Below are 27,505 nucleotides of genomic sequence, written 5' to 3'. Positions count from 1 at the left end.
TGAATTCAGTTTAATGATTTTTTTTAATATATATAATTTTACTTAGACTCAACATTTAGGAATCCCAGACTTGAACCATTTATTATTATTATTATTTTTTATTAATCTACGTTTACAGCAACGTTTCAGTATCCTAATCCTAAATAACATTTATCACATTTGAAGACATTTTTTATTGCAGTTGACAAGAAAAGTTAGCAGGAGTGCTTAAAGTATTGCTACAGTTTCCATTTCCTAAAGCTTCCCTCTAAAGTTTCGCAAGCCAACAGTTTTCACTGGGATACTTTGGGTGATGCAGATTGGAGCACACGAGGCAGAGCAGACAAACAAAACATTTTTATCCCAACACAAACCTGCAACACTGTCAAAAAGGTTTTTTTTGCATACAACTTCTCATCTGTGCATGTGGTCCTTTTTGCTTCAATGCTGGTGTCTTTCATCACACTGTTTCCACTTCATTCAGATAGTGGTGAAATGCAGTCTTTTTAATGTGCACAAACTGCAATAGAAGCCATGAGTCAACGACTGTCCTGCTGTGCTCGGCATGTGAAAGTCAGTCCATTAAGACACTGAAAAGTTTCTGTTTTGCACAGTGTTGTGTAGATGATAAAATAATGAAGACATTTTCACTTATATTTCTCACCGCTTGTGTGCTTTGTGAGACTTTTATATACACGATCTGTGATGACTTGGGGATAATCAGAGGATCATCAGAAAAACAGTTTAGGGGATTTAAGAGACTTAGCACGGGTATTTCCTCTTGTTCTCTGTTTCTTATAAAGTCTAAGCTTGTGTTTCCTCTTAAAACGCTAAGAATAAACACCAAGAGCTGCATAGTGCATCTGTAGCCAATGATCTATGATTACCATTACTTCATAATCACTTCTGCTTTAAGACTTCCTGTAAGAACTATGTATTTCCTGTTCTTCTTATCACTCCTTATTTCTGTAAACCTGACACAATACAGACAAAAGCCAGCTGTGAAAATGTTTGCCAGAAACTGCAGACATTGTATCAACACTGTGGGCACCTTTTTCTTTTCATAGGCTACAAAAGCAAAAAATTAAAATAGAAAAAATTACAGTGGTACAATCCACTATACCTTTACAGCTACAGTATGGATACCAACTAACATCAGAGGCAACTACTACACCTAACTGCAGCAGGCATGTTTGTTAACGTTTGGATATGTAATGAATCCTTGCAGATGAACCATAAACTTAAGAGAGGTAGGGTTTTCAGTCCAATGTAGTAGATCTTATGACAGATGCAGGTATTTAGTCAGCTGCAGACTGGAGGATGCTGAAAGAAGTCCATGCTTGATGGAAACTGGAGAGGATGGAAACATATATTTTGCTACACGATGCGCCATTAAGAGCCATGTTCATGTTTTTATCATCCTGAAAAACCAGCTGGAGAAACACCAGCTGGTTTGGCTCTTGATGGCACGTGGTTGCCGGCCTCCGATTCACAGTGTGCTTCTTCCTGATTTGTCCTCGCTCTTTCAGCATTAATAAGGAGTGAAGAGGATTGGCCCGTGTGTGGTGCGGATGGGTCCTGGGGCTGGCCTCAGCAGGCTGAGGGGTGTTCCCTGTAGGAGGTGGTGATGAGGGTGAGGATGGGAGGCTGGGCCGGGAGGACGTAGTGCCAGCTGATTTGAGGACGCTGCTGCTGCCATTGCTGCAGCAACAGCCAGAGGATTTGGTAAAAGTCCAGCCCCTAGGGTTTTTGGAAGTTCCTTTAAAAAACAAACAAATAGAAAAACGACTTGTTGATCCTTTTAAGATTAAACCTAAATGAGGATGAATTTATGAGGGAGAAGTGCTGCATGTAAATAAAAATGAGCATGTACCATAAAGTCTGTGCGCTTCTTGTGCCGACTGAGAAGAGGATTAGGTTTCCCTGCGACTCCATCGCGGTGCCTCCGGCTAGATATATGCTGGAACATTAAATAAAAAAAAAAAATCAGATATGGGATTTCTCGTCATATAATCCACTCAGGATCTATTTTGAGCTTTTCTTCCTCACCTGTTTAAGCTGCAGCTCAGAGTTGACTCTGACGTTGCAGATCTCACAGTGGAAAGTGCGTTCCTGAGTGTTAGGGTCTGAGGAGAGCTCCCCTCCCTGCTCAGGGCTGGGTTTAGGACCCAAGCGTGGGTAAGCTTTAATCGGTCCCAGTCCACTTCGAGCCTCCAGAATAGTTTTGTGTTTGGTACCTGGGAACAACAAAAAGAATACTAGAGTGAGCATCTTCCAGGATTTTTTCCCCTTCAATGTTTTTCTCTGTTGCCTCTTTGTTGTTGTTGTTTGTCTGATGTTTCCACAAGCAAGAGTCTCCCATATGGATAAGAAGTTGTTCAAGTGGTTGAAATAAATAATAAGCTTTTTAAACTTCCAGAGGATTATGTAACAAGACTAAAAGCTCCAGAACAGCCAGTAAATGGACTTTATGATAGAGAATTGAGTGAGAAAATATTAAGTGTAGGTGCTGTGTGTTAAGGTTTTTATCAATTGCCATTTACCATGTTTTAATATGACATTCTCACCACTAAGTGGCAGTAACGCAGCTGCTTCACGTCTTCAAACATAACACTCAGAACAAGTGAAGAATAACTTCTAAAGAGGCACGCTTCAGTGTTTCTGAAGACGCTTTGAAAGCTGCACAATTTGTCCACTTCCCCTGGGACTAACCTTTGTTGTGTGCCTCCAGTTGTGAGAGGGAATTAACAGCCACTTTGCAAAGGGAGCAGTAGAGAAGCTTTTTGGCTTTCTCTTCCTCCGACTCTCCTGAAGATGGGCTGGGTGCTGGGGACGGGGTGTCAAGAAGACCAGCTGCTGCTGGTGCTGCTGAATCTGCAGAGGGTGTACTGAGGGCTGCAGAAGGGGAAGGAGACAGTGGCAAAGGCGTGTTGACAGAAGGCAAGAGGGGGCACTCTGTATCTGCTGAGCTTGGTGTGGAAGTAGGAAGGCAGCTGGGGGTTGATGGTGACTCTTTAGAGTTGGGACAGGACTGATTGTCATCTGAAAACAGCACAAAGATCTCTTGTTAGTGAATAATTTAGGAAAAAACAAAATCAGCAATAAAATGAACCTTCTGACTCTCCTGATGCGAAAATATATTATTTTAGATAAACCAGTTTGCCAATACTTTCACTTTACATTTCATGACAGGTTCCTGTATTTGAGAGGCGATGCTCACCCTGTTTATTGTTGTTAGGATCAGGCTCAGGGCTGGATGGTAAAGGGCCTGGAGGTGAGGGTGAAGCAGGAGGGGGATGGTGTTGCTTGTCACCATCTTGGAGACGGGTTGTTTTGGAAGTCTCGATACCCTTCACCCTTCGAGCATGACGGTTCCCTTTATAGTGGGCTTCTGCCTGGCTCTGAAAAACAAGAATAAAGCACATGGCACTTTAACATGGCATGTTCATGTCCTTATTTCCAAATGCCCACCACCTTGGTTGTCTTTTCTCCATATTGAACCAAGCAGACTCTAATAGATCATCAAGTGAAGTGTCTACAAATAGTAACACACACATAATAAACCCTAATCAAACTGTCTGTTGAGCTGTTTTTTGTGACGGGTGATGGTGCACCACTGATGAGGCAGTCAGCAAAGATTAGTCTCCAGAATATTCTTGTCTTCCTTCAGCACTGCTGTAATCACAGCACTGGCCTGCTGAGCTGATGATGATTATTGAGCGGTGGGATAATCTGAAATGGGCTGGGGGGATGTGGGTGAGGTGTGACAGTTGACAGTCAGTTGCTGGGCAAAAAGTTTGCATCCACGAGTGTGCACTTAAGAGGATCAGTTCCAAGCTGATCCTCCAAGGGAGCCATTTAAAGATCTACTGTGGGGATGTCGGATTTTACATTTCAGTTTTCAAGATGCAACAGGAAACAAGTTATCTATTATAAGTCTGCCATTTCCTCACTTCCTCCCACCTACGAAGTGAAGGATTCCCTGGAAAACACACGGATTTAACGTGTAATGTGTGCACTTTCACAGCCATATCAGAGCTGCATTAAGGTTCCTTTTGCAGACATTTTATATGTCAGTTATATGGCTTCATCACTGAGGCTTTTATTGCTAGAAGGTCCCAGAAAAGACAATATTTCATGAGCTTTCCACTTTCTACATTAGCCGTACTTATTTTAGTTGTAACTGTTTATTTTTTAGAGCATTGAAGTCACAGCTTATTCTTTTGAGCTTTCAGTGTAACCGGCAGCTATTCAGACCATAGCTTCCTGTTCTGTCTTCCAACTGTACAAGTTCCTGTACTAGAAACCTCTCTACAGATTTTGCATATTCATAAACATTATCTTTTTTTTGTGGTAGAGGTTAAGGTTTGCGGTTACAATTATTACAAATATGTCCGCTGGGCACTAACCTCAATGCCCTTACTTTCTGCCTCATTACACAAAAGGTTTGTTGTGCTGGTATTTAACTTTGGCATTTGATGTAAATCATGTGGTGCAAGATTTACATCCGAAAATATTCCCCGCTGATACGGAAATCAGTGTAAGCCTCCAAGTTCAGATATTACTGTCCATGTCACCATCAAGTGAAATCAAAGGAAAGGGTGAGGTGTTAGGGTACAAATATAGTTCCTGTAAGCTCCTTATTAATATATGACACTGTGTGTGTGACTCTATGTGCATGTGTATGCTCATGCAAACACGTTCTGGAATTAGATCTGTTTCATTATGTCAATAGAAAGGCTGAGAAACCCACATGAGGCGTGTGCCAGGTACATGTTGGGGCTCTGAGGCAAAGGGTCGACTGGGACGTGTCCAGCGTGCCTCTGTAAGCCTGTGGTATTAACTGCCAATGATAGTTACCCATATAGCCCTCATCCTGATTGGTGATGACAGAAAGGCAGATATAGCTCTGCTTGTGTAACTCTACTCCCCCAGCTGGTGCTTCCCTGCAATTAGGCAGGAGATGAGGGGCCTACAACTCGACAAACAAAGGACAGTAGAGAGCTGAAATAGCCAGTGGCCTCTCTTGTTGTAACCCAGGCTCTGTGCTGCCGGCCTTCATGTTTTGTTTTGTTTTGTTTTGTTTTTTATCTTTTTATGCAACCCAATAGTTTTCTTGCTGCTTGTGCTTGGATACTTTCACTGTCCTAATGACCTTCAATTTCAAGAAATCAATGAAGGGCTGCCATCCATTCATGCATAAAAAAATCCTGACAGCATCAGAAGTGGGGGCACAGTACATTACAGGATCCAAAGCAATTGATGTCAATGAGGGGTTTTTATGTAAGAAGAAAGGTAAATAATATAGCATATGATAAAACAGAAACTATGTTTTAGCAGGTGAAATGGATGGAGAGAAGCTGAGTGAGAGCCAACGGAAAGGAGAATTTAGATGAATGAAGAAGTGGGAATGGGATTTAAGGAGAAAATGAGAGCAAGTGAATGTCCCTAAAATCCTTTTTCTCTCTAAGCAGGATGTGCTTTGATGTTTTATCTATAAACCGACAAAAGGCACTGAAAGCAGATAGAGCTGGTCTAGCAGCCAAATCTACTGAGGACAGACAGCAGTGACAGGAAGAGGGGGTGGAAAGAGGCTTGAGAGGTGGAGAGAAAGACACGGTATAGAGTATACCCCCACAGAGGGAGAAGTGGAAACATGAAAACCGATGAGGAAAAAGAAAAGACAAAAGTTGCCAGACGGATGGGGGACGGTAATGAAACATGATTTTGCATTTGCCCGAGGAGGACAAGGAGAGATGGGGAAAGGGAGAGAGGTGTCCAGCATGTTACAGCAGTGGTGACGATGGCTAATGCAGCATGGTGTGACGTCAACCTTGCAGCAGAGCAGAGCAGAACACACTGGCAGGCTAATTTGTCCTCTGTGGCCTTAAATGAATTGCGGCGTTATAATTACAGCATGTGGGACTACAGTGGAGCAGCAGTGATAGGCACCTGACTCCCAGTGACCACCATCAACAATTTGCTTTCGCTTCGTATTCCCTTAAGAGCCATGGCACAGACCAGACAGCATGAGTAAGCCAAGTACGGCACTGTAAGTAGAGTATTCCTTCATTATTAAAGAATGTCCACTATGCTTTAAGCTCCCAGACTCTCAGGTTACTCTGGAAAGTGTTGTAGAGCTGCAGCAGAGCAGATGCACGCTGCCAGCTCATGAGTAAAGCAGCAGGCTGGACAAACAGGTGGCTCAGAATTGGAAGTCCCGGGCACACGATAAGCCACGCACACACACCTGCACAAGCATTTTCATACATGCACATTTCAGTGGACGCACAGGTATGCAAATGAGAACATGGTGAAGAGAATCAAAACACTTCCCTATTACACGTACCCCACCCCCATAATACTAATGATAATGTTGACCATGTGAGAACACGCAAGGTTTGAGCAGGGGAGATATAATTAAGCCCCTCGCAGAGAGAACGGGGCAGTGTTACACAAGTTTCACATGACTCCCTCCTTGCCTGTGTCCTTTACACACCACTGCATTTAGAGTGAAAGTATTTAGCACTTGGTCCCTGCAATCCAATCATATTTTTAGCCAGGCTTGTATATCAGGCTTTTGTTTGATTTCTGCTCATGTTTTAGGTTAGAGGTTACAGCAGTAAGTCATAAAGACCAGGATTTTTCCATCCTTGAAAGCTCTGTCAGCGTCGAATGCATCGATCATTCAAATGCAGCCCCAGCGTTTTGTTGACAAGACAAGATATTTGCGTCTTCAACTGACGTGTTTTTTATTTCTGGGATTATTTCACTTTTTGCACATATATTGGTGTTAAATAAATACAGAAATGTAGAGATACAGCTTGAGAAGAAGTGTGCTCACCAAGAAATGGGCTGTCCAAATACATATTTTTTCATGCAAAGAAAGTCCTATATCATTAAAATGTATTCCCTGTGCTCACTCACTGTAACAGACCCAGCAGTAGACAGGCGCAGACTCGTCGGGCATGTCATCCAGTAGCTGCCCACATTATGAATGATTTGCTTTTCAACTTCAGTTAACACGACTGCCTCCTTAATGGGGGACACTCCAATATTTCCTCTAAAGTTTCATCACTTCAGGCCTCTTTTATTTCAGCCCCCCTTTCCTTGCGTTGGCATAGGCGCCAACTGTTAGTCATAATGTGCCACAAATGTGCCCCATCAGCAATACAGAAACTTCTAGGACTCCATCCTCCTGCTTTACTGTAACCAGCAAACACGTCGTACAAATGTCAGTTACAGCCTCGTCAGAGTGGGATAAAGAACAGTTATAGTCACAAGGTGGCCGTCAACAGCTAAGAAATGTTTTTCAGACTTCTGTTTGCACAAGTTAAAAAGACAAGTTTTTGGATAATCAGGAACTTATCTGAGACAACATTCCTTTGAAACTTTAATACTACCATGTGTGTGAGAATTCCAGCAGAAGTGAAGCAAGCAGGTATATCTCTCCCTTCCTCCCCCCCACACTTTTTGGTGGACAAGCTAAAAATGGAGCTGCTAAAGTGTGAACTAAGTTTTCACCTTCTCCAGCTGTGCAGTCAATCACCAACCAACTTCAAGTCCAGACTGCAGACTTTTTAGGTCATGTGCAGTGAATACAAGTTCAATTCTGGATTGAAGTAATTCAGATATTCATTATTTTAACATGATGTCTTTAACCAACTAAGTTTCTATTAACCCCATCCTTTTATTAACTGCTACACCCGCCAAACTTTAAAATCCTGCAGCAACACTACTCAAAATTCTTAAAGCAAACCTTCTGAAATACTGGGCTAACAAGCCTGGCACTCAAAACTTTCCCAAATCCAATAAAAACTAGAAGCAGAGGTGTTAACATAAGACTAAATTTTATTATAGAAGCATTCAGCACTGGTTTCCACAGTGTGGTAAAGCACTCTACAGTGGATGTGCCACCGCAGACTTAAGCTTTTAGCTATTTAATCTGAAGGTCTCTGCATAAAAGGACACACAGGTGCTGATGTAGCAGGTTGAGGAACTTGATTAATAATCCAGGTAAAACTAGGATGCTTTTGCGTTTGAGTGTCACTTTTTCCCCAGCATCCTACTCACCTAAGCTAAGCCGATAGAAAAAAAAAGCTGCTGTTTGTGTTGTGAATTTTGCAAGTGGTCAGTTAGTAGGATTTTTATGGCCATGAAAGCAACCCTGTTCTGGAACCGCTTAAGCTGCCATACCTCTGAGTTGAAGCGTATTTGACAGACGTTGCAGGAGATGATTGGCCGCTTTGTCTTCATCATAGGTGGCCCAAAGGTGTGCGTCATCACAGCCTTTTGGACAGGGTCCATCTGAGGAGAGACAGCCCAGAGGTCACATCAAAAATTCAGCACCACAGGAGAAATTCAGAGGCCAGTGCTTCTCCTAACTGCAGTGCACTCAAAGGTTCAGCCAAGTGAATGTGGATGAGAGAGAGAGAGAGAGGCGCTGAAGAAAAAGTGCAGGTGAATGACAGCCTCTGAAGGGGAAGAAAGGCTGGGAGATAAAATAGAGTTGGGGAAGAGGGAAGTGAAGAGGGAGCAGTGATTGATGCGGACAGGAAGGTGTGTGTTTTCTCTGCAGCAGCTGGTGCTGCTGTCTGTGCCTGAGTTCTTGGGTGCCGTTCAAACGCTTTAATTCATGTTAGGGTTAGAGGGGCCTAATTACAGACTCGCAATCTCCAAGAATTTTACACTGCTATGTGTGCAGAAAAAAAGCTCCTTTTTTTAAACCTACATACCAGTGTATTACAAGAAGCAGTAATTTCTCCATGCAGTACTCTGAAAAGATAGAAGCTTTTCTTTGGATTTTGCTGCATTTTAGATGATTGTTTTTTAAGCAAATAACAGCGGAGTAAAAGGGTTAAGAGGTTACCACAAGATGAGACATTAATATCATAGCTACAGGCAGACATGTGATGAGTTCCAAAATAATAAAAATATGACTCTTAACTTAAAAAAATATGAATATATATATATATATATACACAAAAGTTTATTCTGTTCATCTGGACGTAGCGTTTTCAGTGGGAGAAACGTTTTGTTACTCGTCCAAGTGACTTCTTCAGTCTCTATCTTTCGACCATTTCTCCAACTTTTGGAGATTTACTTACCTGGATGATTGAGCATGCATCAAGACGTGCATATATATATAATACCCATGTTTGTCATTTCCAGAACAAGGAAAAATATGCCATGTCATACTCTTTACTGCCTCATTTTTAGACAACTGCATTGGAGTCGTGTGAGCTCTCTGACCCTTTGGCAGGGTTTGGAAACCGCAGTGCTGGGTGTTGCCCTCATTAAGCAGCCAAAACTCCACTGTGGTTTTACTCCACCTCTCATCTCCTTCTCAGACTGGATGCATGCTGCCAAATGAGAGACTGTTTACACTGTGAAGCTGCAGGCACCAGGGGAAATGGTGTAATTGGTCTGAGGACTTAAACTGGGTGTAAATCTATTGTTAGAAATATTTACAGACTTAAACGTCTTTCCCCCTCTTGCCTGTGACGTCAGCTCTTCGGTTTATCTTTCGACTGTTTTGTGCTTTTCATGTGGAGACCTGCAGCACCTCCAAATTTGTTTTGTTTTCATCTGCTCAGTTGTCCGTGTGCCAGCGCTGCGTCTGGGTGAGCTCAGCGCTCAACCTGTCTGTTGTGCATATGGGTATGTATCTGGGGCCTTTTAATGTGTGCGTGTGTGTTGTGTCTTTCTCTGTAGTCTCCCATCACTGCGTGTCATTCGCTGCCTTTCTTTGACCACCTGTTCTCATCAGGATCTCTTTCTCTGTCCCAACTCTTATGACCTCATTAACCTATTACTCCACTTTTCATCTTCTCTTTCACTCTAACTCTCCTCATGTAGTCGAGCTTTTTCTGCACCAGTAATTCACACTTTATAGATGCTTCCCACATATCTGGCTGCATATAAACCTTTTCTTTGGATACACCACATAACCATATAGCTTAGCTGACAGAGAGCTTAAAGAATCTTTAATTGCAATCAACAGCAAATCGATTGGTAGAAGCATGCCCATTAAAGTTGATTTAGATAATATTTCATAATAAAAGGCTGGAAGCGTTTCATGATAGGATTGCAAAGCATCTTTGTTGAAAGAGGTGATGTTTTACATTATAGGACACAGAGTTCTATTCAAAAATTTATCTTCAGCATCTAATGGGAGCATCAAAAACACTTTAGGAAGCAACTTCACCAAAACTGGTTAAGTAGCCGTGCAAAGGTTTTTAGATTTTGTCTGTGGATCCCTGGTGTTTTGTTGCTTTAATCAAGAAATCTAAAGAAGACAGGTAGGTACATTCTTGTCCTCCAGATTGTGTCCTGCATTTCTGCTTTGCTCATCAGTGCAGCAAAAAATGTAATTTCTGCTACAGGGGCTTTTGCAAGTCATCATTGAGAGAAGATAACACTGAAATCATCAGCTGCCACAGCTTAATGTTGATGGAAATTGAGGAACAGATATGTCACCTGCTGTTGACTTCTTAGTGCAAACGAACGTCCCTTTCCAAACCGAACGCAGTTAAACAAGAACACGATGTCAGACTGAATTATGAAGTGAAACCAAATTTGCACTTGAAGTCTAATTATCGAGCTCCCGGCAGTCAACAAGGCTGTCTGACATGGGAATACTGAACTCCTGGCTGAAGGTTGTTTTCTACAGTATTAAACAAGCTTTTATAAAATATAAATACATTGCCTGGATGTGGCTCTTGTCCTCTACGTTGCATAACACAAAACTGGGTTTTCTGTTAACAAGTTATAAAATGTTTCTGAATGCAGCACTCTTCCTCCTATAACAACAGGAGGACTAAGGAGTTGGATCTAACTAAAGCCACTTTCACACGTGAACATTACAAAGACTCTGTTAGACATTTGTGTTCTCACATGCACCTGTGCAGGCTAATGTCTAGAGAAGTGTGAGGGTGCAGCGCATGTGTAAAAACAGCTTGATAGCTAGTGTATGTCAGCATCTGTTTTTATTTCTTGTGCAGAGCAGTGTAGCTCTTGACTCTCTTATGTACTGTAGTACAAATTTACTGAGAATTCATTTTCCCCAAAAAACTAAAAAAAAGCCAGCTGTGCCACCTCTTCAGAGCCTCAGCAACTCTGCTCTATTCACCCAGGCACCCAGATGAACAGTAGCATTTTTATGCCTAAATTAACTCTTTTTTTGTCATTGTTTGGACCCTATTATTACCATAATTATGTGAATTGAATGGGAACGGCAGATTGTTACCATGGAAATGTGTATTTTTTCCCCGCTGAAGTGTATAAAATAAGGCAGTCTTCATTTTTGTAAAACAGCCTGAATTGTTTTGGACTAATGACCTAGGACTGCGTGGCTCTAAAGAGCAGTTTAAAGAGCTCTTACCACACAGCGCAGTACTGTGCAGTCTCAGTGCAAGAAGGCTGGATCTACTGTAGGCTCTGCAGAATGTTAAGTATTTGGAAATTGCCTGTAAACCTGGTGAGGTTGACCTGACTCCAAACAGGACCATAACTCAGTTTGAAGCAATAATCACTGTAATCAACTGTTTTTGTCAGTTTGCCTTTCACTGTGTCCTTTAAGCTCCCGCAGCCTCTTATCTTATATGATGACAGTAGATGTTGAAGTGACTCACACAGAGTGTTTTAGTATTGTGGACTTGTATAAATTTTTACTGTGCAGACAGAGAATGATTTGCATGAAAGTGCTGTGGGATTAGTGGCCACACTCAATGCCCTTGATGATGAAGGATGAATCATAAACCTGCACAAGGGTCATTCTGCCCGAGTTGACTGATTGTGTGTGTGTGTGTGTGTGTCTGTGGGTGGCGCTTGCCCGTCCCCTTTTGTCACCACGATGACCTTCACATGAAACCCAATCTAGAAATGTGAGGGAGGTGGAGAAAATGCTGACTGTGGAGAACAGCCCGTGCCTCTTATACGATTGATTAGCTGTAACTCATTTTATTGCTGTAAACCACTCGCTTGGGCATTTTCTCAATTATACTGAAACTCACTGTGCTGAATAAAAAGCAAACAGCTGTCACCTTATTATTTTGTATTAGACACCATAAATCCCTTATCAGTTTATCACTTGTCTTCACTCGAGAGGCTCCGGAGCCACAACTGAATACCAACTCTGTCTCCTGTTAAGTGAAACAAACTGATAACAAATCCCAGGCGCTGCCTGTGCGCATATGCACAGGAATGTCTGTGAGCACTCACTGTGTTAAAGTTGTGGAAGAGGCCGATGCTGGCTGGGTGAGGCGATTCCAGGGGGAACTGGAGGAACGGCTTCATATCCAGTGGAGGTGGGATGACAGGTGGGCTCCTGAGGAAGGCAGGGACAGGCCCTGGGCGGTTTACACCTCCTGCGGTAGATATGCAAACAATGATATTAAAAAACCTATAAATAATTACATATTCTAGTAAAAGACGGCAACCATAAAGCGTTCTTCTTAAAGGAGCAGTTTGACCTTTTGGAAAACGAGCTTACACCAGGGATGTCAAACTAATTTCACATGATGGGCCAATAGTATGTCTCATTTTTTAATAAATGCTCTTGTGTAAAATAAAACTGTAAGTAGTACTCTTAAAGTGTAAGAAATAAATGTGCAGCTGATTGCCCACACTGTCCTTTTATTATAAAAGAAAGTTTTTGTTAATTCACAGAAAAAGCTCTTTGAAATTTCTTGATGCTTGCTCAAACGTCAAGGCATGAAAAAACAAAACAAAACAGGGACTCTTCAGTGGTCTGACGTCATCATCAATACCAGATCTGGGCCAAGAATGAATATTATGACACTTCATTAATGAGTTTTTGAAATGATATCATGTTGGACGGGTGCCGCCATTAAAATCAAAGCAAGGAATGAACTCTGTATATAACTCTGAACACTGAGCTGTTTTTTTCCAGAAGTGTCAAAACATATCCAACAATCTTACAACAAGTTCTAACACATCTTTTCTTTCACTGTATCAAAACAAAATCTGCTGCTTCCCTCATCCTCTGTGCCTTTTTTCACATTTGAACCCCACTCATCACCCAAACCTCTCCTCTCTTTGCTTTTGCTGCTCACTTTTCTCTCAGTAGTTGCTCAGCAGCACTGAATGCCTGCACTTGAAGACTTTTCTGTGATGGGCAGGAGAGCTAAGCTCCTTAAGCCTCGCAGCTCGGGTGCTGCAGATATCTGTCTTTTCTCCATTTCTCCCAGTGTCTCTGTCTCTCGCACCGAGCACAGTTTTCTATCCTTATTTCATGGTCTCTTATTCTGTTTGCCTGGCTCTCTATCCCTCATCTGTACTTCTTCTCACTCCAGCACCAGTTCTTCCATTCCTTCTTCTCATCATCATCCACTTTCTGTTTTCCACCTATGCTTCCACTACTTATTCTTCTCCAGTGTAAAACCAGCAGGACACTTCAGGCCCAATCTAGCTACCCAGAGAGAATTTGTATAATCTTTTCTCTTGAGATTATATGCAGTCATCTCCCTTTATTGCTGCCTCTTTGTGATGACTATAGGCTCCTTAACAGTTTTGTTAGTTTTGAAAAGAAAATTGGTCACTTGTCAAAACGAGGGGAAGAAAAGACTATTTTGGTATCAGAGGAGGCTCCCGTCTCTTACAACAGGGGAGACATAAATAATTTACTGTCAGGATCAGAAATAGATGGAGGGGAAAGTCTGTACTTTTGGCATTCCTCTTCAGGGTGTTTCAGTGTCCTTGGGAGGCTGTGACAGGTAAAGCTGAGCTGTAGCTGTTGTTAATCATGTGTGAATACTTTTACATGTGCTGCATGAGAAGGAGAGTGTTTGATATTATGGGAAAAAAATAGGTGTAAGGCTACAGGTTGTAGTTTAAATGTCCTTCAGACATAAAGCCCACAGTTCAAATGGTGGCCATTATCACCTCTTTAAAACAAACGCAGCAAGATTTGTGAAGGATAAAAAAAAAACTGGAGTGACACATCTAATTTCAGACGACATACCATCAGGAAGGCATGAGTGACTGCCCAACAACAGATACTGAGAGAAGGAATATAAACATCTATCTCTATATATATCTAGCTTGCTAGCTATATTCCTTCCTTTCCTCCTTCTTTCTTAACAACAATTCTCAGTAGGCTGTTTAAATGATGCTCAACTGGTACTGTGAGGCCCAAATATGCAAAAAGTTGCACAATTAGACGTTAACCAGGGCAGCGATGGATCCATGGTTTGAAGCCGATTATGTTAAATTGTGACGCTGCCATTTGAATATTGCAGCAGAGCTTTCAGACCAAACAATGATTCTCCAGTCTTCAATTTTACAATTTTGGTGAGCCTCAGTTTCCTGATAGGTGACAGGAAGCAGGACTCGGTGTGGTCTTCTGCTGCTATATCCCATCTTCTTCAAGATTTAACATGTGGTGCTCTTCTGCATAGCATATGTGCAAAGAGCGGTTATATCCGTTACTGTTTCCTTCCTAGGCTGCTCACTGGATCTGACACCAACAACCACGCCATGTTTAGAATTACTTATATCACCTTTCTTCCACATTGTCATTCGATTCACACTTCAGCAGGTCGTCTCGACCATGTCTCGACCCTGCGAATAGCTGATTAGATATGCTTTCATGAAGGTTACGTGTACCTAATGAAGTGGCTGGTGAGTGTAGATGGGACAGACCTGTCACTGTATTACGAGGTCATTACTGGTTGTGTGGCTGCACAGTAAAGAGACTGTCTGTGGCCATGAGTTCTCTCGGTTCTCATTCACTAGTTTGCAGCATGATTTTCCGTTTGTGAAATATTCCAATTTATTAGTCACATGGAAAATTAATCAGGGAATGCCTTGAGCCAAGGCTACTTGGTGATTGACCAGCTGCTGCTGTATGACCATGTGGTGTCTTTGGTTTCTCAGTGAGAATCCCCTTCCACTTGTAGTATCTGGTTTAATAAAAAGAGAAAAAAAAACAAAATGATGAACAAAAAAATCATCGAGTTGAAGCAAGAGCTCATAAACCAGTGGGAGGTGTCCAAGCGGCTGCACCCGAAGCAGTAGCATTAGTAGCGTTTTGAGAACTATTTTCAGACATGGATTAACATGAGGCAGCAGGATGTATTCACAGCCACAGGACTGTGTTTGTGTAAATGAGAAAAATGTTCATGAACATACCACCAAGCTATTTTAGTGGGCGGGTGCTAGGGTTAGGGTTACATGCAGCATACTGTAAATAATACTTATTTCAAGCATCAGTTCACCACTCTCCTTCTGCCTATTACACTTAAAATTCTGTTTGTTCTTTATTCGATCAAAAGGGTACATTTAAAAAAGTAGAAACTAAATTGAATGCAATTAAGCACAGTTTAATTCCCTGCCAAGCAAATAATAGGACAATAGTGTCTCAGCTGAGTGGAGCGATGGAGAGACATCATCACTGTGTTTCCTCTTGGGCTGGTGAAATGTATTCCCGGCACGTTTCTGGTAAATCCACAGCTCATTTTACGCTATATTACAATTTAAAGGTCAAAGAACGTCTTCTATAGTAAATCTGTATTTACAGTGCAGACACAGTAGAGTGCTACATTAAAACAATGCTGCTCATTGCTTTTAGTGCCACGTTCTGCACCAACCAATTCGGCGTGAGCGTAGCAGCATCGTCCCCTGACCTACCCAGCTCCTGAGTGATATACAGTGACATCAGATAAGAGAATGCCACGACCATGCAGGGAGAGAGAGCATTGATTGGACACATTCTGAGGAGCATTAAAGTGTTAAGATGCTGCCAAACTCCATAAATCCAGTTCTCACCATCTACAGCTCCTTTTCTCCACTGAAATGAACTGACAGCACCGTCATCTCACTGATTTACTTCGCCCCCCCCCCCCCCCCCCCATGCAAATGTGTGAGAAAGAGATCAATGTCTGTGTAATAGCTTATTGAATTTTTGTGTAGATTGTGCGAGAGAGGTAGTTGGACAGAAATGAAGAGAAGCAGAGGAGGGACAAAAAAAGAAAAGAAAAAGGAAAACAGACAACCAGAGATGGAATCTTATCTCCCCCGTTAGGTGCACACACAGGCGTGCGGTGCACACACCAGTATGCTGTGACTAAGGCTTCTCAAATTGGCAATTCATTTAGCCAATTTAGGTTTAATGATCATAGAGGTAATGTCAATGTCAGTGGCGTCGCAGGAGTCTCTCTGTATTCCCTGCTTGCTTCCATCTTCGTGCTCCATGATGGGACCGGGAGGGAAGGGGATGGGAGATTGTGTGACATGCTGTCTGCCAGAATGAAGTCTGATGAGAGGCAAAGACACTGCAGGCTCCCACCAAAGAAAGAAACCTTTATCCAGGCCCGTTAGCTCCACGCTCAAGAGGACCGGCACACGATGCCAGCCGCGTCACATCTGCATCTAAATGGCCTGCTGTGCACAGATAATTCTGAAATGAGCGTCTGTGGTGGATTAACCAGCCTGCCTCCTGACAAAAACCCCCTTGCTGTCACTGCAGCAGAGACAGAGGCAACCGTGTGGTGGAAGGGTGTCTAATAACCAGAAAACCACTGGGCTCACTGCATTTGGGTTTGGCTTTCACCCTCAGGTTGAAGTACAAAGGAATGCGAGACAGAGCTGATCCAACATTTGGTCGCAGATGACACCATTGGTGTGTCTGTGATTCACGACTAACATTTTCAGTTTTGTAGCTGAAATGCTGAGTTGGTAATTGCCACACTTTGGCAGAGCTGACATTAAAACCAATCCTAGAAAAAAAAGAAAGTCATGCAACTGTGTTTAAAGCTCCAACCTTTAAAGAACCACAGTGCTAACTTTGTCGTGAATGCAGAGGGAAGATGGGTCTGTCTTAGTGTCGCATACTGCTGCTGTGAAGGACTGAGCATGAAATCCAATTTACTGCGGCTCAGCTTACCCTCAAGTCAAAGGCAGCTATTTCAACCTAAGCGGGGGGACAGACGACGGTGCACACATTCACATTCGCACACAAACCTTTGTAGTCTGAATAGATGATGCTCTAAAAAAAAGGGTAATTTATGGGCTGGGTTCTGATTAATGTTGTGTTGGTCTGTGTGAGATCTGGAAAGGACACAGCGAAGAGGAGAGTCAAGTGGTTGAGAAGGAGAACACATTTGATTTCACTCTGCACTTTGTTTTAATGATAGATGCTTTGCGCCCCAGTGGCCAAGCTTAAATGCCGCCTCCTAGAGAACTCTCTGAAGTCCTCTTTCAGTGGAAACGTGTGTGTGTGTGTGTGCCTGTTATGCAGTGCTCTTGAGATTCCTTAGTCCTTCTGCAGCTCCAGTCTCTGATTTGATGCAGTGTTTGTAATTACCGAAGACTTTTTTTTCTTCCTCTGCAGATTTTTCACTGCTCTCATTAAAATTAAAAATTATTATGTAATGATGCAGGACATTGCTTTGTCTGGATATTTTCCTGTAAATAATTTCTCAAGTCTTTTCACAGTCTTTCCCCATGAAGAGGTTAAGAAAAAAAAGTGACTATCAAGGAACTGGAGATGATAAGCTGAGAACTAATGGCCTGAACTGAGTGGTTCAAGTCGAGTGAGCGAGAAAAGGAGGTCTGGACAAGGAGGCGAAAGGAAGGCATCAGAGGAGGGGGTGGGGGTTGTGGGGGGAAAGAGCCGCATGTTTTGAGGTGAGTCCAAGGTGACCAGAGGAGGTAAAGAGCCATGTCGACCTGCAGGTTAATGTACAGAACAAAGGCCATCTGCTACCTAAAGGAAGCAGTCGTACTCCATGCAGCTGAACCACAGCGTGGAACATGCTGGTTAAAAACATTGCTTTAAAAATACTGAAAGGAGTCAAGTCAAGTAGGCTACAGCTGTTGCAAAGGGTTAACCTCTGCAAGTCACATGCAAAGCGTACATGGATGAGCAATTTCATGCTATGCCTCTTCTAGTGGGTCAGCTACATGCCATGACTTGCTTTTGGTAGAAGTCAGTTTAACTGTGTATCAGAGTACAAAGTGTCTCCTGTGAGGTGTCTGCGCAATCTGCTTAAAGCTTACCCCAAAGAGTATACAGTAAATATGATGTAGGTCTGTGACATCACTCAATTCTTTGTTGACAACAGTTTTTGAAGCCTCAACAAGGACTGCATCCATATTGCATCCATATTGTTTTTCGGAATTTTATCTAAGAGCCAGAAGTGACACTATATGGAGAAAAAGGTGAGATGCTAATTTATCAGCTAATGCTGCAAGATCAGCTAATAGCAAAGATATCTGCTTAATACTATAATTTCATTCACTTAAACTGGAGCTCAGAACTCTTTGATGGTGAAATTAACCACACAGCGAGCCAATTATTTGCCATGTGACTATTAAAATTAGGGGCGATCGTGGCTCAAGAGTTAGGCGTTCACCTTGTAATCGAAAGGTTGCTGGTTCGAGCTGTCCCCAGCTTGGACAGTCTCAGGTTGTTGTTGTGTCCTTGGGCAAGACACTTCACCTGTTGCCTACTGGTGGTGGTCAGAGGGCCCGGTGGCGCCAGTGTACGGCAGCCTCGCCTCTTTCAGTGCGCCCCAGGGTGGCTGTGGCTACAATGTAGCTTTCCATCACCAGTGTGTGAATGGATGACTGGTTGTGTGAAGTGCTTTGGGGTCCTTTGGGACTAGTAAAACGCTATACAAATACAGGCCATTTACCATTAGAGGAGGGTGGATCAGTCCAAATATTGATCATTGATAGAAACGAATGCTGGCATGGGCATCTGATAGAAACTAGTGCGACAGGATCAATACAATTTTTGTGGTGGTGGAAACAAACTTCCACAGAAACCAACTCACCAAATACTAATAAATGAACCTTAAGAATATTAGTAATATATGTTCATTGTCTCACTTGCTACTGATTATGACAGGCTTTTCTTTTGCAGTCTTTTCACCAGAAGTGTTCGAGTTTGCTAGATGTCAGCCAAGAAACTCCTTGATGAACTCCTAGCCAAGGAGTGTCCAACACATTTGTGTCCATGTGTTTAGGAAATTCTCCCATTAAGCCTATTGTGGCCAGAATTGCAGCATTTCAAGGTTCTGTCTTTAAGAAAAACAACAGCATTATTAGTTTTATCTACTATACTTCCATTAAAGACACACAAAGAGTTATAATATTAATAAAGTAAAACCAAAGTCTACTTAACAAACTGGAAACAGAAGATGCATTACTATTTCTGTGTTGACATAAAAAACCATCCGTATGTCAGTTAGAAGGTCCACTTCTCCAATTAACAGCACCTTGACCTTTTCACAAGTTTCCCTTTTACCACCTACAAAGTTGACTGATACAGATATTTCCTTTTAAACTATAAGCTTTTAATGTTAAAACTGCATCTGTCTATTCAGTCTTTTGCATGGTTGTGTGGATGTCAACATGCTGCATCCTGAAGAGATTTGTTTCCTAAAAAGACTGTTGAACATCTGCCTGTTCTTCAGCTCGTGTCAGGCTTCAGCTCTTTGGGGAGTTGCTGGAAACAGCCCGAATCCAACTGCCAACTTTGTCTTTCATTGTGTCGCAGGCACCATTGAGGCTCTACCAGAGCTCTTTAGCACAAAGCTACACAGAGCAAAGTGAAGGCCATTAAGAGAACCACCAGGACAACATGAACAGCAGCCCTGCCCCACATTATTATCCCTTTTTTCCCTCAAATCATTTAAACACCTGCTGGGTGGTGGAATAATATACTACTGTAGATACAGACATACAGAAACCCGAGAACCAAAAGTACACAGAACACACAAGAGCATCCAAAGCAAACACGTTCAGTAAAAATGCACATACAAAACAATGGCATCAGACAAACAGCAGCCAGATGCATCATCGTTTTATAAAAAAGAAAACAGACAAAAGAAAGGAATACTTGATCTTCAATGCATAGAAAAGTCACAGAGAACAAAGAAGGATTGTGTGGTATACAGCTGAAATACATACAGCACAGGTTTTATTCCACAGAAGCAGAAATGACCAGTTGTATTTTGGGATTTGATTGCAGTCTAAAAGGGAGAGTGTGGTTTTATGCTATAGCATGGCCATAAAGCAACACGCAAGGGTAAGATTGAGGCGGGTGGCGCACATAGTGTGAATAACATCAGAACAATAAACAATAAACAACTGTATGATCAGCCTATGTTCTCATGCTACTTTTGGAGTCCTTAAATCAGTAAATGATAGACATTACTGTTTTGTGCTGTAGATTTCAGAGCATTTAACTGTATAATTATGGTCAACAAGGGCTCCAAACTTAATGACAAATGTGTTATTGCCTTCCAAAATGACATATGAGATTTCCTGATCTAACAGCAACATCACCTATCATTACTTTTGCTGCAGGTTTACAGACTTTAGGCATGAGAAGCGTCTTTGCAAAAATGAAAATTGGTCAATTTGGGGATTTTCAGTAACATTAATTACAGTTTATATACCAAACTGTGATCACGGTTTCTACCTCGTTTCCTGGGTCCACACTTCTGGTCCCCTCTCACAGTTCCACCATCACTCCTCTTTCATTTTGCAGTACTTACAGGTGGGTAAACAAGGCTATTGTGGCCCAGCATCACATGACACTATGTCAGACTCAGCGTGCAAAAAGCAGTGGTGATGAGCATTTTTGCTGTGACATCATACGATACCGCAGATGCTGGTGTCCCCCGAAATGACACACTCTGATTTCACTGTCCAGTGACCCATTTATGCCAGTTTGGACTAGCGTAAGGTTAGGAAGAGTTATGGGTCATTTGTGCGCAATCCTCCTCGAGCAGTTTATATAAACAAATAACAACGATACATTCAGAAACAATATGCCACTTACTGCAGCGGTTTTACTGTTATCTCACTGTAATTTAGATAAACAAAATGTAATTTCTGGACTGCATGAGCTCCTTGTGTGATAAAAGGTAGTTGTTGATGTCCTGTCTGAGCTCTGCTGCATTTACTGTCAGCATATAGCCCCGTATAGTCCTGCAGTTCTCAATCCGCTCTCTGCAAAAGTTTCAGGCTTCTTAAGCATATGAAATGTGTGTCAGGTTGTTGAACACAGAGTGGCAGCCCTCTGTCTCCATTTAAAATGCCAATACTTTTCACCCTTCATTGCATTGCCTGGATTTAAAGGTCATGTTGTTTATCGGGGTCAACGTGCACCTCTGATTCCTTTGGAGGCCACGGATGAGCGGGGAAAATTCGTCTATGTGTGTCTAGATGTGATGCAAGACGTGAACTTTTATATAGTGCTGACTGAGGTCTTTGCATCAGACTAGAGGAAGCCTTGGCTCACTTTTAAATAAATAAAAACCTCTGGGTCTGAAATATTCATCACAAAAATTACACAAGAGTTACTAAACTGTGTTCTCCACTGCTCTGCATCGAGGGAGATGAGCCAGGTTCGGCACAGTTCTTCTAGTCTGCGAGGCTCACTGTGTCAACATGTTTGATTTTCCTCCTTTCATCAAAAGACATTAAAACTAGGTGTAAATGTAGGGACAGAGCGAAGGGAGACACAGGACTGTAGATCGGTGGAGGCTTTCCCTGTTCATCCCCTCCATCTTTGCTGTTCCTGCCTTTGCCTTTCATGGTTGCTATTTCAGTATCTGGAGCTACTTCTGTCTCTCGAAAAGGAAACTAATACAGTTTATAAAATCCTATCAGCCCATGTTGTTGTGATCATGTGTCAGCGCGTTTAGTGTCTAATGCATGCAGAGTTAAAGCTTCTGCACTGGGAAAAGGATTACCACAAGCTCAAGCTCACACTCAGATCACAGGAAGACTCGAGCAGGGGTAAGAGCAAGCAAACAAAAATAAAGTAGTCAAATATTTAGTCAGCGCACACGTACATGGGACAAGGTCACAGTGGTTAATCAAATCTACTGTGAGGAAAGATGGATTAGTGTTGATAAACGGAACAAGATAAAAGGCTGGAACTGGAAAACATCATCTAAATTATATGTTTCTAAATTATACGCCTCTGCCTCACATGATCGTGTCTAAAGGATGGTTGTTTTAGCCTTTAAATAAAAGTGCGGTGCATGACATTATTGGACGGGGCATTGAAGAGCTACTGTAATATTCTGCAGATTGCAAAACATCAGCATAACTCAGCTGACTGCAGTAAATGCGTTTCACAAACGTAATCCAAACTCAATTTGTGTACAAGCATACAAAACAGCCTTTATATAGACTGAAGTTGGAGTTCATTATTCTGTTGCACAAAAAAAACCACTCTGTGGCTTTATGGCACTGCTTTCTTGACCTTTTTATACTTCTTCTTAATGCTGATTTGTCCCCTGACACCTTTGAGCATTATGTTGGAGTAATGTATGTACCGACCACAGGGAAGTGAGCCAGCATTGTTGTTGATCTTAAAAATTCTCCTTTAAAAACGGAATCTAAAAGCCAGATCTCCAGTTTCCAGAATCTGTTCCGTAATGAAGCTTGCTGGCGAGGCGGAGGATTAGACTGATTAATGACATGCAGTCTTGCACCCTGTCAGTGGTGAGTGCTTTTATGCCTTAGGCCAAGAGAAACTGAGATAATTGATCACATAATGCACTAAGTTCTTTTTTAATGAAGGACTACCTCAGCTTAGGGTCATGTTAGACTACTTAAAATGAACACATTTTCATAGGAATTTGGAATATTTCCTTAATCGCCTTAATGTGGTTAAAGGTCTCTTCTCTCATTCATTTTGCAATATTCATGTTTTTTGTGGGATACATATATTTTTTTAAGACAGCATGTCCTTATTTCCTCTGGAACTGACTAAAATCATCTAATGTACACGAGCTTGGTGAGCGTGAGAGTCAAGTTCTCACACAAAGTCAAATGAACTGGAGCAAAGCGAGCCTGCTCACAAGACCCTACAGATTTCTTTCACACAGGGTGACACATTGATCACGCATGTCAAAGAAAACATCGCATAAATGCATATCAAAAGTTTGCACCATACACAAGAGATCATCTCATCAGAACAGAAATCTAACTGTGTGGAAGAAAAACAAAATCAATCAGATCAATGAGAGCACGGAGGAGGAAAAAGCCCTCCAATGCTGTCTTACCCAAGATCATGCTGTATTCTCCCACTTCTCTTTCCCACGTTATCTTCCTGCTTGACTCCTCTCCTCTTTGATCAGCTACAAGGACGACTCAAATCTTAAGCGCCCCCCTCTCTGGTTCTCAAAACTCAATGTGGAAAAGACATCCAACATCACAACCTTCACTTTGGTTCTCTACACTGTGTCTTCCCTCCCGCTCAGTGTCCCTCATCCACATTAGATAGTTCTCCTTCTTCTTCTCCTTCAAGTCTCGGTACACGTCTCAGGCAGCTGTTGCCAGAGGAGAAACACAGCAGCCTTGACTGCAACACAGCATGCACTCAATCTACTGCAATGAAGCCTGTAATTTATTCACTGTTATATATTCACTCCAGCAGGAGGAACACCAGAGAGATGGAGGCTTGCCTCACAGGAGGAACCTCTGCACTACAGCATGCCTCTCTCTCTCTCGCTCTCTCTCTCTCTCGCTCTCTCTCTCTCTCTCTCGACCATATTTTTGGGGTTGGGTATAACCTAAAGGCACCTTGCATTTCTAAGCTGTGATTGGTTGGAGGTTTAGCCAATGAGAGCAGCTGGAACTGAACATTTTCTTGGGGTGTTTGAATCAGGACGCAGACTGATAATGCTGCTGTCGATTCTGCTCTCTCCTTCTCTCCGTCTCCCTTTGTCTCCTGTTTACTATTGACGACCCCCCCCCAGCCCAGCACACACACACACACACACACACACACACACACACACACACACACACACACACACACACACACACACACACCCCTCTCCTCGTCTCACTTTCACTCTCATCGACAACATCTGAGATCTGTAATATGTCTTTGTGCTCTGACAATTTCCTCCTGAGATTTTCCTCTGCTCTCTCCCTCTACCTGTCTGTTGTCTGTTAGCTGTATACACAAAAATCAGCAGTACATTTTGGAAAATGCTGACCGAGTTCACGGTGTTGTTGCAGACAAGTGTGCGAAGAGACAAAAAGAAGAGCAGGCGCAGAGGCGCAGTAGAGACTGACAGCTTGAGAGACTCGATGAAGCATTGTGGGGAGGGGAGGAGAAATTGAGGTTAATGCAGACTGACTCGGGGATGAAAGTGTAAGGTGAGGAAATGTGGAAGATATGGTGAAACAGCAGGATGAAGGAGGGAGCTGACAGCTGTTTGACAGGCAGTGGCAGAGAGTGCTGAATGAGCTTAAATACTAAGCTCACTGCACGCACTCCTATACCAACATTTACCAGAACAATGAGTTTAAGGTGTATGCTGTGCTAATGGATGTGCGAGCCTTCGTCAAACACTTTCTCACAAGATCGGGCTGTCACATGAACTCTTTTGTTCGGGCTTTAGGCAACACGATCTGGTCCATTTTTACATAATTAAACAGTCATCCTAAAGTAAGTCAAATAATGCTGCGTGTCAGTCTGTTTGTGTTTAAGTTTGCTTGAACCCAGGGTAGAGTTTGTGTGTGTGTGTGTGTGTGTGTGTGTGTGTGTGTGTGTGTGTGTGTGTGTGTGTGTGTGTGTGTGATAAGGTTTCCTCATTAGTAGAGTCAGCCTGAATAATGCAGGCAGGTGTAATGTTGTGGCCAATGGGCCAGGTGCTAATATGGCTGTCTGAGGGTGGAGGGTCAGACACAGCATGACTTTAATGGATGTCACCATGGGAAAATGAAATCGGACCTCAGAGCTCATGTGACGAACCATCCCATCTGTGTATGTGTGTGTCTGTGCGTGTGTGTGTCCTTGGGGATTTATGCTAAGTCTTTGCCTTGTCTACTTAATGAAGAGCCTTTCTGGTTTTCGGAGAACAAAAAGTTCTGTCAGTGTGAAAGAATATCTTTGCTGAATTGATCAATTATACAGTGGATTTAATGACAACTCAAATGGATTATTTAAAGTAATTTTTAATCATTATTCAAATATTTCTTGAACATTTATGAAGAAAGTTTTCACAGGAGTCACTCCATGATTCAGTAGCTTGTAGAACCACTTTTAGCAGCAATAACTTTGTTTTCTGTATAATTTTATCAGTCTGTCACGTCGTTGTGGAGGAATTCTGGCCCACTTTTCTTTACAGTGCTGCGTCATTTCAATGAAGTTTCCAGGCATTCATTTATGCACCTGTTGGACTCTAAGTCTGGCATATGACTGGACTGTTGCAGCTCCTTGATTTTTCTCTTTTTCAGCCTTTGTGTTGTAACATTTGTTGCTGTGCTTGGCATCATTCTTCTGTTGCATGAACCAGTTTCAGTGAAGGTTTAGCTTTAACCTGTAGAGTCTGAGGTGTGGCTCTTGGGTTTTGTGCTGTTTCTCTGAGCATAGCACAGTCTGACCATGGGGTGAGTTTCCTGGGATGTCCAATCCTGGGAAGATTGTGGGATTGTAGCATTGTGGCAAACCAGCAAACTGCCTTAGTACCAACTTGTATGGAGGTGCTCACACTTGCTGATGATCAGTTAATGAAGTTTGATCAGCTTCTACTTACCCTGTGAATTTCTATAGTAGCAGGAAGGGTGTACTTAGTCTTTTACACGACTCGTACGGCTCCCATTATGTTTAGAATAAAGTATTAAAGTTTTGATCAGTGTTTAGTTGCATACTGTTCATTCAGTAGTCCTGTGTACTGCATACTGTCCCGGGTGGCCATGACTGTATCGACTGATTTGTCAAAAAGTCCAATTTAGGTTTAATCTTTAGCGGTGAGGCCTGAAGTGTTGTGCTAGTCCACCTCAGATAACATTAGAATAGCCATAAGCATATACTTAACGTATACGTAACCCAATACAGGCTATTGTGCCAAACAGACGATGCAGATGAAGTAAATGCAAATTATGTCACACTCAGCATAAGTGTCTTTTTGTTTGTTTGTTTTTTTTGTTCTACATATGAACTACATACTAACTTGAGCTACGCTTAGTTATAAAGCTGTATAATGTAAAGTGTATTTCTGCACTGACGTGATGAGAGAAGATCTACTGAATTTACTGCACCGTGGAGGTTAAAATGGGCTTGAATTAACTAAATGACTAACATGCACTGTATATAAATACACACAAACAGGCACACACAAGGACACACACTGGACTAAACACAGGTCTGTGTAGAGTAAAGGGGTACAGGGCACTTCATCAGCACGTGTGTTGTACATTACAGTGCCCTCTGATGGGGAAGGGGCAAATTATATATGTTAATATTTTAGTGTTATTAAAGCATTTTTTATGTGATCATAAACAAATAATTTCATTTGCACTTACTACATTTTTAACCAGATTAAGACAAATACTTGGAATAACTATGATGGAAGGTAATGGGGATTCAACTAAGGATAATGTGAGCAGAGGCCAGATGTGCAATCAGTTCCCTCTATGTAAGCACCCAAAAACTGGTGTCTTATACTTCACATGCTATTAACCGAGACGCCAGAGTGCTTTAGATTCTGTTTATTACTACTGCTGTATATATGAGGAATCAGAATATGCTGACATTGGGCACACAAGAATTACCCCCACACAGCTCTAGCTGTGACTAGCCTTCACTTTAATAACAAACATTACTGATATCTTTTGTGTGTCCACAAGCTTTTCCGTTCTGCTTATCAATTTGTTTAAGGATGTCAGGGAAAACAAAAGTTCTGTTCTATCTATTCACGCCAAAGGTTGCTCTCTTTCTTTCTCCTCCTTCTATGCACCTTCCTTCTTCCATCATCCATTTCCTGCATCATATCAGTGAAGTGTGTAAAGGGTCACACCAAGTGTGAGTGCAAAGTCTTATCTGACCCTACGTGCTGATGTTTGCAGGAGACTGGCCTAACTTTCATCAAAGAGAGAAACCTTCAAAGCCTCGTGTAGCCACTGTCACTCGCTCTTTATTTCTGCTCAGAATATTGCAGTAATGAGGGGATCCCGGCTTACCCAGCCTCTCAGTTCTTCTTAAGCTGATCAAAGGAAGCAAACTCAGGCTGGTGGGTGTTTTTGCATTGCTCAGTAGTCTGTTATGATCTTACCTGAGCCCCACATTGGTTGCTTCTGCACTTCGCGATGCTCAATGCGATCCAGCTCCTTTGACCAGTAGAGAGTCCGGAGGTCAGTGTGTCAGCCAGCGTAAAGTACCACAGAGATGCCGTCCTCTTTGAGTGGAATAAAAAAAAGTATGCTCACATTATTGTAGAAATATAAATAAATAAACACTCAGCGTCGTGAGCGCAGAACTGGCAACAGTCAGCTGGGGAGTGAAGAGGGAAATGCTCGGTGCAGACAGCCACATGCCCACAGTGTGGCTGCATCAAACTACAAGCATCTTGATGTTCAGCTTCTTCATCTTCGGTTCTCTCGCTCTCTTTATCCTCTTCGTTTCAAAAAGCTTCTAATACTCTGTGTCTGTCTGTATTTTCTCTGTGTTTTCCTTTTATGCTGTCACCTCTTTGCCGGGAGTGAAGGAAACAAGTGCACAAGATTCCAGTGGCTAATTCTG

At 42.3% G+C, this 27,505-nt stretch overlaps 1 protein-coding gene across 2 annotated transcripts; it reads right to left on the bottom strand.

Moving 5' to 3' along the window:
* On the bottom strand, window positions 1-27,505 carry LOC147330562 (zinc finger protein 385A-like). Of its 2 annotated transcripts, none has more exons than XM_086292227.1 (8): window positions 27,039-27,505; window positions 12,202-12,347; window positions 8,176-8,286; window positions 3,200-3,380; window positions 2,692-3,021; window positions 2,029-2,216; window positions 1,853-1,939; window positions 1-1,738 (listed from the first exon to the last, which is right to left on the bottom strand). In XM_086292227.1, the coding sequence occupies exons 1-8, from the start codon at window positions 27,049-27,051 to the stop codon at window positions 1,511-1,513; spliced, it is 1,284 nt and encodes a 427-aa protein (XP_086148353.1). In that variant the 5' UTR covers window positions 27,052-27,505; the 3' UTR covers window positions 1-1,510. The 2 variants fall into 2 exon arrangements, with proteins under 2 accessions (XP_086148353.1, XP_086148354.1); XM_086292228.1 differs by lacking the exon at window positions 27,039-27,505 and adding an exon at window positions 23,034-23,417.

Source organism: Aulonocara sp. 'chitande type north' Nkhata Bay, linkage group LG5 (assembly GCF_057382095.1).
Source record: "Aulonocara sp. 'chitande type north' Nkhata Bay isolate Kocher_YH1m ecotype deep benthic linkage group LG5, A_spYH_male_GT1.1, whole genome shotgun sequence".
Lineage (NCBI taxonomy): Eukaryota > Metazoa > Chordata > Actinopteri > Cichliformes > Cichlidae > Aulonocara > Aulonocara sp. 'chitande type north' Nkhata Bay.
The sequence above is the reverse complement of the archived record's forward strand: the minus strand, read 5'-3'. Positions and strand labels throughout refer to the sequence as shown.

Coding starts and splice junctions, on each gene's coding strand:
- LOC147330562 (XM_086292227.1), bottom strand. Junction 8,287..12,201: donor TCTTCCACAACTTTAACACA/GTGAGTGCTCAC, acceptor GTCTCTCCTCAG/ATGGACCCTGTCCAAAAGGC. Junction 1,739..1,852: donor AGAAGCGCACAGACTTTATG/GTACATGCTCAT, acceptor TGTTTTTTAAAG/GAACTTCCAAAAACCCTAGG.